This window comes from Egretta garzetta, unplaced genomic scaffold (genome assembly GCF_000687185.1).
Source record: "Egretta garzetta isolate BGI_Z169 unplaced genomic scaffold, ASM68718v1 scaffold217, whole genome shotgun sequence".
In the NCBI taxonomy this organism is placed as follows: domain Eukaryota; kingdom Metazoa; phylum Chordata; class Aves; order Pelecaniformes; family Ardeidae; genus Egretta; species Egretta garzetta.
In genome coordinates, this window is record NW_009260395.1 from 1,589,573 (window position 1) to 1,604,292 (window position 14,720).

At 34.9% G+C, this 14,720-nt stretch overlaps 1 protein-coding gene across 1 annotated transcript in view; it reads left to right on the forward strand.

Annotated features, from left to right (window-relative positions):
* Nucleotides 1-14,720, forward strand: part of ATM (ATM serine/threonine kinase) — a 79,736-nt gene that overhangs the window by 21,334 nt on the left and 43,682 nt on the right. Inside the window, 16 exon segments of the mRNA XM_035898507.1 lie at nt 10-138; nt 873-998; nt 1,121-1,210; nt 2,166-2,337; nt 3,538-3,737; nt 4,257-4,339; nt 4,448-4,603; nt 5,055-5,130; nt 5,282-5,412; nt 6,746-6,866; nt 8,148-8,324; nt 9,089-9,258; nt 9,557-9,803; nt 10,413-10,531; nt 11,844-11,970; nt 13,087-13,286. Of these exon segments, the coding sequence (XP_035754400.1) occupies nt 10-138; nt 873-998; nt 1,121-1,210; nt 2,166-2,337; nt 3,538-3,737; nt 4,257-4,339; nt 4,448-4,603; nt 5,055-5,130; nt 5,282-5,412; nt 6,746-6,866; nt 8,148-8,324; nt 9,089-9,258; nt 9,557-9,803; nt 10,413-10,531; nt 11,844-11,970; nt 13,087-13,286 (2,324 nt within the window).

Consider the following 14,720-nt stretch of genomic DNA (forward strand, 5'->3'; position numbering starts at 1 on the left):
TTGATTTAGTCTAAGGTTGCTGCAGAGCATCTTGTCAGATGTGTCAGTCTTGTGATTGGTGTTCTTGGTTGCTATTGCTATGCTGGTGTATTTAAAGAAGAGGATGCCTGTAAATCAGAGTTGTTCCAGAACGCTAAGGTAAGCAGCAGTCTGTTTGGGAGGTATTAAAAATGAAATGAACCATTAAATACAAAATAATTTTTAAAATTCTATTCATATTGACACATTTGCAGAGCATGACTATTTCCACTAGTTTCTGCTTAAAAAAAAGGCAGTTGAGAGAGGTTTAAATATGTTATTGCTGCTGAAAGAGAGGAGTCACTGAAATTCTGTCAGTACACCAATGCATCAGTTTTGCAATGGAGAGTATTCTAAATATTGATACATTTCTGAGTCACAAAATGATCATGGACATGTGGACGAAGGACTACTTAGAGGATAACAAGTCCTTTCATTTATAGGTATTTTATGCAGGAATTTGTTAAGATCATTTGATGGTTTAAACCAGTATGAAGACAGCTACTATTATTATTATTACTACTACTACTGTCTGAGGTGGTTTCCTGTTTAAATATGGATACCCAAAACATACACATTATGGGGAGATGCTGTATTTTTCTTTTGTGATGAAAATATCAATGTTTCAGGCAGGTCTGGGCCATCTTTTTGTCACTTCTGGAGCAGAATGAGTGAAACAAAAATCAAAGAAAAAAAAGAAGACCAAACTCATTGATGCATGCTATAAATATCAAAGCTGTGTGAATGAGAATGTATGAATGAGAATCATGTCCTTTTATCTCTGTGTGCTGCATATGTGCCAATATATAAAGGAATTTAATTGACGTATTTTAACGGTGTTGTATTTTTACTAGTCTCTCATTCATTATGCTGGAGAAAGCATTTCTCAGTCTAAAAACAAACTAAATGAAGATGCCCAGATCAACTCACTGAGGACTTTGATAATGCAGTGTACAAAATGTTTATGCAATTGTACCAAGGTAAAGTTTATAAAGGAATTTATATTTTTTTCTTTGTTAATGAGATCACAACGTTGAGTATCTTACATATGGGTACTTCAAAAAAATGAATTAAGCTATCTGTACATCTTTCTTTCTTACAGAACAGTGCTAATAAGATGCTGTCTAATATATTCCTGCGTTTGTTAACATCAAAATTTATGAATGATCTTGTAGATATTTGCAAAATTCTGGTAAGTATATTCTGTATGTTGCTAAATGCAGTGCTCCTTTATGAGAGGATTGTTTTTACAGTGTAATAATGTGGAGGCAAACCAAATGTGATGCAGATATCCTCATTGAGTTTTAAAGAGAATTCCTAACTTGAAAATTTTCTGTTTAGCATTTAAACACAGGCATAGGGGAAAAATGAAAGCAGATGGATAACATTTGATCAAGGTTAGCATGCCGGCTCACATTAAAAAACAAATGATGTTAATTTTGGAATTTTTTTAATAGTGTATTAGAGTAAAAGTAAATATAGATCTTAGGCCACAGCAAGAATTTCTATAACACATGACATTTAACTTCAATGTACTTGTAAAGTTTTAAAAGCTCTTTTTATTTTGTAGTATGATGGACTTACGTGCCTTAAAACACTTTAAAGGTGTTTATTATACAGTTATTAAATCCTCTAACTGTAAACGACTCGCTGAGAAAAGTGATAGGCTGGCACATCTCTGTGTTTAGCACAAGTCTTGAAACTTCTCTTTTTGGCACATTGTCATGTAGTCAGGTCTAGGTAGGCAAAATCCTTTGTTTTTTCAGGTGAGGAGAAGCTGAGAGTCTTACCTTCTGTTAACTTGCTTTTCACTTCTCTGTAATTGTGAAGTATAGTGAGAAGTTTGTGAGTCGTGTAGAGAGAATTGCTTTTCAAATACTAACAATGTCCTTGGCACCATCTAAAACACAGAGACCAGTATCTGTCTTAGGAAGCTTGTGTCCTAAAGAGAATAGTTCAAATCAAACAATTCTCATGTGTAGAAGACAGATTTATCACAAAAGATGAAATTCATGAATTCAGGGTAGCCCTTACTGTCTTCACCCATTCTAGTTCACTGGGAAACTAGTGTCTTTCCTTGTGTTATGCCTGTGGTGTTTATCCTATCCTTAAAAGCCAACTTTAAAAGGATGTGGTGTTTTTGTCAGATGACATTTACTGGAAAACCAAGTGAACCGGGAGAAGTGGATCTAGTGGGGAATGATCCTGAGGAGAGTATAATGGAAGTAGATAACCAGGTAGCTGATGATCTATTTGATGATCATTCAGTTACTGACATCGGTGATACAAATGAATCTGGTGAGATGCAAAATGTAACAGGTAAGTCTTCTCTGTGTCCAAAACTATTTGCAAAAGCTTGTTTTTACAGATTGCTCTTTGCTTGAATGGCAGTGAGATACAGAATTGTGCTGCTTTGTTAATAGTTGAAGCAGGTAATGATTGAACCAGGGACTTTATAAACAGTAATAATTCTTTTGTACCTCTTCAGTGTTTTAAAGATGTTAGTGAAGTGTTCTAGATCATTTGGAAAAGGGAAGTCTATTTTTTATTTTATAAATAGTAAAATGCTAGCAGAGAAGCTAGCTAACTTGTTCAAAGTCAAGCAGAAGTTTTGGCAAAGAAGAAAACTAGAAAGTTTGTCTGTAGGATACCTGTCTCTGTCATTAGACTGTGCTTCATTTTCTTAAAAGTAGTCCTATTTAACTTTTCTCCTTTTCCTGATCAGTAATTCTTGACAAGGTCAGCTTGCTTGTATCTCTGGACCTGCAGAGGGACAGGAGCATGAATCTGTCTATTCATTCCTGTTAGGAGCTACAAATACCGATGTTCTCTTTTGTTTTAAATTCTTTCTTAAAATGGTGTGTATCTTAGTTTTTAATCAGGACTATGTCTTCTGTTTATTACTGAATTAGAAGGAAATCAGGGTGTTATATTAATGCCACAAGCAGCAGCTGGTCTGTTTTTCCTGTCATGTTGAACAAGTGTCTTTAGAAGTATCTTCTCCAACCATCTGATAAATAATTCTAATAAATAAAGTTTGCAATAAAGAAAGTTACAAGGGTTCTAAATGTGTCTTGAAAATGGCACTTGTAACTATTTTGGTTAGGTTATAATTGAAATTTCAATGAGGATATTAACATAGCAGTAATTATCATTTCAATTTTGGGGAAGCTTTGAATGCATAGCTTAAAATAAAGCCGAAGTTATCGTTAACAACACAAAAAACCCACAGCTGCTGCTTATGGTTCTGCTGATTCATTGTAACCTTGGTGGAGAAATCAGACATATGTATGGGCACATAAAATGAAAAGCCTCTGTTTTAGAGAGGGCCTTTGTAGAAGGGGAAACACTCAAGAAGCTGTTAGTGATGCAGTAACTGCTCAATAATAAGTAAACTTAAAGGTTGCTAGTGCTCTATCTATCCTGAGAACTTAAATTAGTTTTGTAAAGGCCTAAAATGTTACCAACTTTTTAATTGTCCTTGGAGAAGCATTTCTTACATGAAAGTCTTATTTTCAGGTGCTTTGAGCCCATTAGCTGAAGAACAGTTGACAAAGCAGGATTTACTTCTCCTTGAAATTCTGAGATTCTTATGTATTTGTGTAACTACAGTCCAAATTCAGACGGTGAGCTTCCGAGCCTCTGATATACGGAGGAAGCTGTTAATGCTTACTGATGGCACTGTCTTTGATAGTGCTAAGCCATTGCATCTGCACGTGGTGAGTCTTCAGGCTTTTTTACAGCAAGTCTACCTCTATGTTTGTACTGATTTTAAATTGGTATATTCTTGTAATTTGTATATTCTTGTCTTTCTCATGTCACGAGTCCCCTGAGAAGACATTAAAATGTCTACTATTAGTATTTTGAAGTGTGCTGTGGTCGGGGAAAGGGCAGTTAGAATTTGTAAGCCAGCGAATAAAGAGTCGAGAAGTATATATATCTTACCTTTATCATTATTTGTTAAATAGCTAGAAATGAGCTCTGTAATAGAATAGGATCTGTGGTTTAGTTTACAATGGAAATATTTTTGACTGCCAAACAATGAGCCATATTACTGTGTGACAGTGTTTGCATGAAAAGGTGGTCAGAGTCTGATATGTAAGAGCTGGCAATAGGTATCCTTGCTGCATGATTTCATGTAAGAGTTACTGAAAATGTTTTATAGTTTTTCTTTTTGTCTACTTATTTTCTTATGTATTATTTTCCATTTTGGTGTTTGTTCTTTTTTTATTCCACAGTATTTGGTCCTTTTGAAGGAGCTCCCTACTGAAGAACACCTCTTGCCTGAAGACGATATTCTTATGCTTCTTAAGCCTCTTTCGTAAGAGAGAAACTATGCAGCATATATTAGAGCTATTTTAGTTCAACAGCTAGAGGGTTTGGGGGCTGTTTAGTGTTTCAAGATATTTTTTCTTTCTTTCTTTTGCAGTGCTGTGTGTTCTTTATACCGTCGAGATCAAGAAGTTTGTGAAGTAATTCTAAATAATCTGCTTCCTATAGCAGTAGGGTTGGCCCAGTCCAACACACATGCTGAAGAGAGTGGGGATGCCCAAGGACAATTTTTGACAGTTGTTGGAGCCTTTTGGTATGTTTTATCTATTTAATGCACAAGTCTGTTGGGCATACAATTTTTAACTTTGCTATCAGTGTGAAGAATGTAATGATGTTGTGTGTCTTGCTGTTATTATCCTATGACAACTTTATCCAGCATTTCAGATTGTGTGTGTCATGTTGTGTTTGTAGAAAAGAATCATATCGTCCTTAAGATAGTATTAGAACAATAGCTGCTACATTCTATGTATTAACAAAAACTGATAGTACTCTGAATTGCATCAGTAATTATAACAAGTAATAACTTCAGCAACAAAAAATGAATATTGTTTACAATTATAGAATATCAATAAAAACATCAAATTGTCCCAAACGTGTCTGTTGTGCACAAAAGAATGAACTGTGAGCAGCAGAAGCAAACTTGTTAGTCTCTTTCTCAAAATTGTTGGCAACTTTTTCATTTATTCAAATCTTCCTTATTTTAGGCATTTAGCTCAAGGAGGGAAATGCACAGCACCAGTAAGAGTGGCCCTTTTAAACTGCATGAAAGCCCTGCTTGAGGTAATCCCAGATTTTCTGATATTCATTAGCAAGTTAAGTATATACTTAAGGAGTACTTAAAAATAGTATCTGAAGATCTTTTGCATGCATCAGTGTATATTCCATTGTAGGTCTTCTGTATATTTTAAACCACAATATTAATTTTCCTCAGGCTGACCCGTATTGCAAGTGGGCGATCCTTAATGTGGTAAATGAAGATCTACCTGTGAGTGACGCTTTCCCACATTTTCTCGCAGATAGTCACCATCAAGTTCGCATTCTTGCTGCAAAGTCAATTACCAGGTGATAATGTAGATCTTTTTTCTGTTTATAAGAATAACGCTTAATTTCACTTCAGTGGGTGTTACTTCTGCTGCTGTATAGATGCTCTTTTCAGTACTTCTGGGACTTTAGTCTTGATGGAATATAAAAGCCTACCAAGTTACTTTGGATAAGGTGTTCAAACTTTGCATTTCAATTATTCTGTGATGTGAGAGAGAGAGAGATAAAAAATGTATATATAAAAAACTATATATGATAGCAAATTTTGTGCTGACTTTATTAGGCAAAACTTGAATAGGAAATAGTTGTTTATTCTCTAGAAATAGATTAGGTACATTGTGTAGCATAAAAGCTTTTTCAAAGGACTTTGTGTTTTGAATACTGTATATAGTTCTTTCCCCATACATCAAAAAGGATGTAATTGAACTGGAATAGGAGTAGAGGAGGGGTGTTCAAAAGTATGAAACTCTATGCATGACTATTGATGGCAGAAACTGGAGCCTTTCAGCACAAAAAGAGTTGAATTGCAGGAGGTATAACATAACTCTACAAAATCTGGAGAGGAACAAAGTGAAGATTGGCAGTCTTTTCCAGTGTAAAGACTACTAGGGTCCCTTAAGTGAAGCCAACAGGTTCAAGATTCTAAAAAAAATACGGTTTACTTCATACAGCATTCAGTTATCCTGAGTGTTATCCTGCTACCTTCAACTGTCTGGATGTTTACAGGGGTTCAAAAAGCAATAAATTCACAAAAGAAGGAATCATTGAAGGATACTAAATACAGTCACCACTTCTAACTCTGCCTTGTTCACCTCTGGTCAAATGTTGTATTCAAGGAATTATTGTGCATACAAGGCAAGCATATGGTGATCTTTCTTAGGTATCTGCTAATAGTCACTTAGAAATGGCTAGGGTAACATTTGGTCTGATCCACTGTGGTGTGGTGTTCCCATTTTTGTTACAAAGAGCAAAGTGGGTTGAACCTTTCTCTACAAAAAATAAATTCTTTGACAAACTTTTTACATATACATCTGTTCAGTAAATATATTCCCAAACTATTTAATGACATGAAATATTCCATTGTGATGAGCAACTGAAGTTTGGCTTCCTGCACTGGCAGAGATTGGAAAACTTTTGTATGTTTTCAGGCTATTCTCCGCCATTTCACCTCAACAGATATTCTTAGTGTTACTGGTAATGTTTGAGGGAGAGGAAGGAAAGACTTCTGTACAAGAAAGTTAAGAAGAAAATAATGTTACTCAGAAAATCAGAATCTTACTATTTCACATGCACAACATGCAGTAATTCTGTAGACTAGAGTTATGCTAATAATTACTGTTCTTTTTTTTTGAAGTTTGTTTCAGGATGTGAAACAGAGAGATTCTTCTGGAATGTCAAAACCTCTTCCCTTGAAGCTCCAGCAAAAGGCCTTTGAGAATGCATATCTCAGAGTTCAGGAGGGAATGAGAAATCTGGTACCAACATCTAGTCATTAGTTTTGCCTAGTTTTCATCTTACGAATAAGATGACTTTCAAAATTACCATGTTTTGTTTTCCAAGAACTTTAATTCTTCTGGGCTTCTAATAATCTGGTGAAGCAAGGTGGTAGTCAGGAAACTCCTTACACATCCAGTCAGTCGCTGTTTTGCCCGCATTAGAAGTTTGTAAATTTTTCCACTGTATGTTCCAGACTGCTCTTCTGTATCACAGTATTTGTTGTTGTGGGTTTCAGTACTGTAACACTTAAGAATCAAAGAAAAATGGAGCCTCAATATTCTAGACAACATATAAATAGTGGCTAAGAGGCAATGAAAATTCAAATTATGTGCTTACATAATATAAAAACAGATTTGTAAATTTCAGTAAAATCATGTTTCCTAAGGGTATTAGAGCAGTGGTTTTCACAAGACCAAAATTTGCTTAAAAAATTAAACTATTCAGAAGAAACTTCAAGTGAAGGAAAAGATTTACTTCAGTGCAGTAACTGGAAGTGCAGTGGAATTTCTTTAACCTTTAATTTTTGTATTAGTGGCTCACTTTTCTTCGTTCCTTGCTACCATGCTAAGTAATCTACATCATCTGAATTTTCCATTTTTTTTCTGTCCATCTGCAGGTCACCTCTCTGCCACGTTTTCTCTCTGTTCCCTCTGCCTGCTGTCTTGTAGCTTGGGCTTGCTGCTGAGGCCTCACCTCTCTGTCATCTCATTTCTTCTCTCTGTACTGTCACCTCCAGCTCTTTGTCATATCATCTCATTTCTCTGTTGCCTTGGCTCCCTGTTCTGTCACTTCAGCTTGCTGTTGTCTGTTAGCTTCTGCCCTTTCCTTGCAGTTTCTTGTTACTTTTATTCAATATTCATCACTTGTGAACACCATGCCTTAATAGGGGAAGAACTGCATTTGAATTACAAGGCAGTTCTTTCCTATATGCATCAGGGAGGAGCAAAAAGACAACTTGTCTTGTCAATGCCTCCATCATTTCTCTGCTAAGTGTGTTGCCTTTGTTTAAACTGCTGATACTATAACATGAACTGGAGTGGAGTGTATGAGGTACCGGCATCTGTGCTGGCATGCTGGAGGCAGTAACTTCTGGTTGAGGAGCAGAGCAGACAGCTGGGGAGGTAATTTTTAAGCAACGAAAGCAAGATTTTCAGCAGTATTTATGTCAATGCACTTAATTTTAAACTTCATACTCATTTATTAATTAGGAGATTGCTTTAACAGTATTTGTAAGAGTTCTTCATCATTTCTTACTGAAGGTCAGGGGTAATACAAGTCCTGAAGATCTTTTGGACAAACAGTGCAACGGAAAAGCAGTTTTGCTGATGCTTATAACCATGGTTCTGTGCTGCAGTCCTGTCTGTGAAAAGCAAGCTTTGTTTGCTATTTGCCAGTCTGTGAAAGAGAATGGATTAGAACCTCATCTTGTGAAAAAGGCAAGTTTAAAACTACATTTTATATTCAGGTTATAAATTACGGTTAGGTTAAAATTGGAATGGTACAAAATGCTGTTGTCAGTATTGCAAGGTGTTAAATTTTGTAAAAGCATGGCTAATGTGGGTCTTAAGTATCTGAATGAATTTACAATTATACGTAATGACCTACATAAAACTAATGAAATCATAAAAGGCAATTTTAATGGTAAATCTCGTATGTTAAAAACACAGATCTGAAATACAAACAGATTTTTATACATTGCAGATTGCAGATCTCACTTAAAAAATCTTTCTATCCGCTGGAAGTAAAGTGAGTTTTCCAACGTGGAAAATATGTAAAATAAATGCGAAGTATTGGAAGATGGTATGTGTCTTGTGGACTTCCATTTTGAAGTTCACAAGGGCGTACTGAAATCATTGCTGTTTACACTGCAGCCTTTCGTGCCTGTACATTTTTTAGTGCACGTGTTCTCTCCTTTTTATCCCTTCTTTCTATTCATTGCCTCTTGTTTTTACGCACAGTCTCTACTGTTCTTTCTTTGCATACTACATCATACAGGGTAGTTGTAGTTCCTTGATTGCACTTGTTCAAGATAACATCAATGCAAATAATTAAAAAAAAATTGCTTCTGCTAAATAGAAGCTGAGTTATACAAATATTCATTAAAAGGCTGGGGGGGGCAGACATGGAGGTGTAGGACTGTTAGTTTGCCATAATATCGTGTACTCTGCATGTTATTTTTGCAATCTTACTTCATGCACAGGTTTTGAAAAAAGTATCTGACATTTTCGGCTATAACAGTATAGAAGACTTCATGACATCACATTTAGACTATTTGGTGATGGAGTGGCTGAAAATAAATGACAGTGGATATAGCCTGTCTGCTTTTCCTTATGTTCTTCTGAACTATACTAGCCTTGAGGAATTCTACAAGTAAGTTTGCTGTACTAAAGCAGTTTATTTAGATTTATTTACAATTATTACACAAGGTTTCAGATTTCTAAATTTAGTAATACATTACAATTTTGTTGTAAGATAACATATTGAGAGCTTCTAACCCAGTATCTTGCATATTAGATTTATACTGGTAAGATTTTTTTGTATAGCAGTAGCTAAACAATAATTACAAGTTTAGTTATGCAGTAGAGGAATGGTATTTGCTATATTATGCTTGAGATTCTTTAAAAAATCCAATTCAAGGACATTCTGGAAATTTATTTACAACATATAGGTCTTGTTATAAAGTTTTGGTTCCCCACCTGGTGATTAGAAGTCAATTTGAAGATGTGAAATCACTTGCCAACAAGATTGAAAAAGACTGGAGGGAGGTTCTAGCAGACTGTTTTCCAAAGATACTTGTGAATATCCTCCCGTATTTTGCCTATCAAAGCCATGGAAGGAGTGAAGTAGCAGAGGAAAGAGATACAGCTTCTAGAGTCTACGACTTGCTTAAGGATGAAAACTGCTTAGGAAAACAGGTATCTGTTTTACATGTGTAAATTGAGTTCTATGGCGTTTAAGAGACCTGAGAGAAAATTCTATATATTCTGTAAAAATGTAAATAGTTCAAGTTTATAGATACAAAACTTTATTTTAATAAAGGCAAACTAGCCAAATTCTTATCCCAAGGTTTTCAAGTAGCTATTCAGTAGAAACTTTCAAGCAGGCAGTTGACTTGAAGTAAATTCTTTTGAGAATGTAGTAATTTTTTTTTTTACCATTCATTATACAACCCTGAGTTTCCCTGTTCTATTTCTGTTTAAGTAAGCCATGTTTTCGTCTTAAAGTATTTTGTTAATGCTTTATAAGGAGCCATCTTCCCCAGAGGCACACTATATTCAGAACTAGCAGTAAAATTAAACAGCATTTTTTTCCAGATACTGTAGAAAAGTAAATTGTTCTACCTGTGACTGGCATAGATAAGACTTAACTAGGCTTAATTTCTGAATGAAGTGTATCTCATGGATAATTGAACAAATAGAGAATCCAGACAGGAAAAAATGGGTTTTCTCAGAATGAAAAGAAATGTTAAATTATTTCAGCTAATTTTTTTGTTTCTTATTAAAACACTATTTTTCTCTTTCTAGCAAATTGACAATTTATCTCATAATAGCTTACCAGAGATTGTGGTTGAACTGTTGATGACCTTACATGAACCACCTGATACTACAGTAGAAGATGGAGCTCATCTAACTAAATATATAAGGTACATGTTTGTAGATTTTCTAAATGGTGAGTTTGTTTGTATAACATTGTGCATTAAAATGAACCCTTCAGGCATAAGAAGAGGTGCCCTTAAAGTTAAGAATTAAAGGATTTTATTGTCATTAGTAACGATGTGTCATAGGCATGCTTTCTCACATAGTTATTCCCCAGTATCAGTAAGGAGAACCTCTGTAATACTTCAGTTAATGGAAAGAACGAATGGGTGGGCAAGAGAATGCCGTTGTATGTTAGTGAGCTAGACTATGGTGATGCCAATTTAGATTAGTTCAAATTTGGATGGACTGCCCTCTCTGTAAAATTGGTCAGGTCTAAATTAAAGTGATTCTTGTAAAGGTGTTTAAATATTTAGAAGTCACTGAGGAGTGAAGTGAACCATTTCTTAACAGGTCTTGTAGTGGCAGCTCTTGCCTTTGGTAAGGAGATTGCTTAAGCAATGCCAAATAAACAAATTCCTAATTAATTGAAATATTCCAATGCCATAAATATCTTCATTTTTATAAGCTTTTCAGTCTTTGCTGTTGTCCTAAAAATACTACTATTTTCAGCATTATAACTGAGAATAATTGTCCAGATTTTTGTGTTTAGATACAAACTGTTTGGAAAAACATTAAACTTTCTGAAGTTATTCAAGAAGATATTTTTATTGTAGAAATATAAAGTTGAAAGAAACAAAAGCATTTATATGAAAATCTGCCAAAAGTTAAATGGCTGAGGATTTCAGAACTTTATAAAATAAATTTGTTTCAGTGAGTTTATTAACTGTGATGTCTGCTTGTAACGGAAGTTTTTCTTTCTAAGAAGGGAATGGTAAGAATAAGAGTGATGAAACATAGATTTTGCTGTTTTGTTACTATCATGGTGCATTTCTTTTCTTTTTGAGGTCCCAGAAATGTTGACTACCCTTTTTTTGTAACAGGGAGATTCATGATTACCTTTTTCTCAGTCAGATTGTCCCCATAATTACAAAATGCAGAAGCTTTATCCATGACTTGCAATTAGATTTTCCTATGAAGTACCTTAGGTGAGACAAATGGTGGGTTTTCAGCAATATGAGCTTTCAAAAATAATAAAAGAATGTTAAGAACTACAACTTAGAAAGCTGCCATAGAGGGACAACAGACAGCTAAAATTAAGATGTAGGTCACTGCTGGATGCGTTTGGTGCTTCTTACTTACTAAAAGCAGAAAATATTTCCTAGGAGTTATGTGTTTATTCAGTGAGACTTATTTTATTTAATACATGGAGTTTGATTTGGGAAAGAAAAAAAAATACCTTTTTTTTTATTCATTTAGGGAACTGGATCCTGCTCCTAATCCTCCTCATTTTCCATCTTATGTGATTAAGGCAACCTTGGACTATATTAGCAACTGTCATAAAAGCAAATTAAAAAGTCTTGTAGCAGTTCTTTCTAAAAGCCCTGTGAGTATGTAATGATGATTTTCTTTTTCTGTAGAATATAAAATTTCTTTTATGGGTACATTTTGGTTTAATTAGACATTTTTGTCATGTATATATGAGGAAAAAATACAACCTTAGAAACCTTTCTGTTCTTTTTTTTTTGCCTTCTGAAATGGAAGAAGTCCTAAGTTCAGGGACACAGAAACCTTACAAAAATTACATGCTTGAACACTCATTATATAATACATATAAAATAATGTACAAATAGAGAGGATTATTTTAACGGTTGGGGAAATCTGCGTGTATCAGACACAATATAGATGCAATTTATTTATTTGGCATATGTCTGAAGAACAGTCTGAAATACTTACATTCAGACAGTTTTACTTAAATACTATCTACAGTTAAGTAGATAGTTGTTTGCTCGCCTTACTGACAGTGTGAAATTGTATAGGTTTTTTATAGTTTTTTAGACATGTGATTTTCAGTTTTAAGGACAAATATGAAGGCATATAACATTATGTGGCCCTTGCATTAAATCATACAATATATTTCTGTCTTGTAACATCATTCTTTAGAAACTTATCTTTTCAAAGTTTTTGCTATTTTATTGCATTTGTTGTCAGCAACTTACTTTGCCTATCCATAAACAATCTAAAAATAAGAAAAAGAACTTTTCTGGACCATGTTTGTCTGAATCTTTTGAGTGTAAAAGTTAATATTGCCAGCCAGTGGAATAATTCATCTGTATTGATGTATTTTATGAAATAATGCATTTTGTACATATGAGCATTATGTCTGAAAGAATATAGATTGAAGCACTGCCCAATGTTTTAATGTTTTTTATTTGATGCTTCTCTTGTTGGTGAAAACTGCCATAACTGTTTGGTTTTCTGAAAAATGTGCATAACCTTTCTCATGTGAGGGGAAAAAAAAAAATTAGGAGGTGTGGGGATTATAGTCCTACTTGGAGAATTGGTTTCTATGTAGGTCTTTTGTTTAAAGCAGTAAAAATAATAAAGCCTTTTTGTCTATGTCCTTTAACAAAAATATATACCTCTATTGCTTAAGTTTTTTTCTTGATTAAAGTATTAGCATTATGAATTATTTTATTGCTCATAGTTTATCCATTTTTAGGATTCGTTCCAGAAAATCCTTTTAGCCCTTTGTAAGAATGCATCAGATACAAACAACATATACAAGAAGCACAGAGTTCTTATAATTTATCACTTGTTTGTTAGTCTGCTACTTAAAGAGATAAAAGATGGTTTAGGAGGAGCATGGGCTTTTGTCCTCCGAGATGTAATTTACACCCTGATTCACCACATCAATAACAGGTAAATACGGTAATTATATCTTGTTCTTCCTCTCTGTGCTCCCTTGTTCTTGTAACCTTACGTATCAGTATTGCTAGTAGATGTTAATTCTGTGGTAGAAATAATTGAAATTTGCTGAAAAAAAATTCAATTGCCTTTCTTTGATAATTTTGGAATTTAAATTTACAACTTAATAAAATGTGGAATGTTTTGTGCTATCCTTGTATTTAAATATTTGCTATACTGTAGAATTTTGTATCTGTAATAGGCTATCAGATTATATAAGTAAGTGTTGGGAGATTTTGATGACAGTATGTTTGGAAATTTAAAGGATATGGGAGAAGAATTCAACTTGTTGGAGTTAAGTGCAAAATAAGCACATGTCAAATAAAATGTGCTTATTGAGTTAGAGTATTGACATTTACATTCTTGCCTATAAATAGCTAACAAAATGAGTGAGAATTGGTACACGTTATCTTAGCTTGTCTTCAGATTGAGAAAACTGGTACTTCATCAGCCTTAAGATTTAAATAGAGATTCTTATCTTTCATAAGGATTGGAGATATTTTCTTACTTGAGGTTTAGCTTTGGATTTCCAAGACAGTTATTCACCTCAGTGTCATTGAGTGTCCTGGTTTCGGCTGGGACAGAGTTAATTTTCTTCATAGTAGCTAGCATAGTGCTGTGTTTTGGATTTAGTACTACAAGAATGTGCAAGTTGATTGCTTTGCTTGTTGGAAGCATTTTATACCCTGAAATATTGAAGAGATGTGGATTTATGGTAAATGCCATTATTCTGAGATGACTTATTGCGATCAACACCAAACTGGGGCAGGGGCAGTTGGTGTGCTGGAGGGCAAGGCTGCCATTCAGAAGGACCTCATCTAACTGTAGGAGTGACACGACAGGTACCTTGTGAAGTTGAACAAAGACAACCCCTAAGTCTTTCACTTGGCTGGAATAACCCCATGCATGAGTGCAGGCTTGGGAGCTGTCTAGAAAGTAGCTTTGCAGAAGGGGACCTGGGAGCCTTGGAGGACAAGCAGAATGCCTTTCATCACTAAAGGCTGACTGGACTGGACTGTGCTGGAAAAAGTGTAGTCAGCAAGTTGAGGGAAGTAGCCATTCCCCTGTGAGTCTTAATGAAGCTGCAGTAGGACCACTGTATCCAGTGTGGGGCTGCTTCAGCCAGGACATGAGGTATAATGACAAACTGGGATGGGTTGAGTAAAAGACCCCCAAGGGGTAAGTGGAGTTGATCTAATCTCCAGTTTCTGGAGGGGAAGATACCTTGTAGAGAAGAGCCAGACTTTTCCTAGAGGTGCACCGTGAAAGGAGAAGAGGTAGCACCCACCAAGTTGCAATATGGGAAATTCTGTTTGGACATAAGAGAGAAGATTTTCATAGTGAGAACAGCCAAATACTGGAGCGGGTTGCTCAGAGAGGCTATTGATT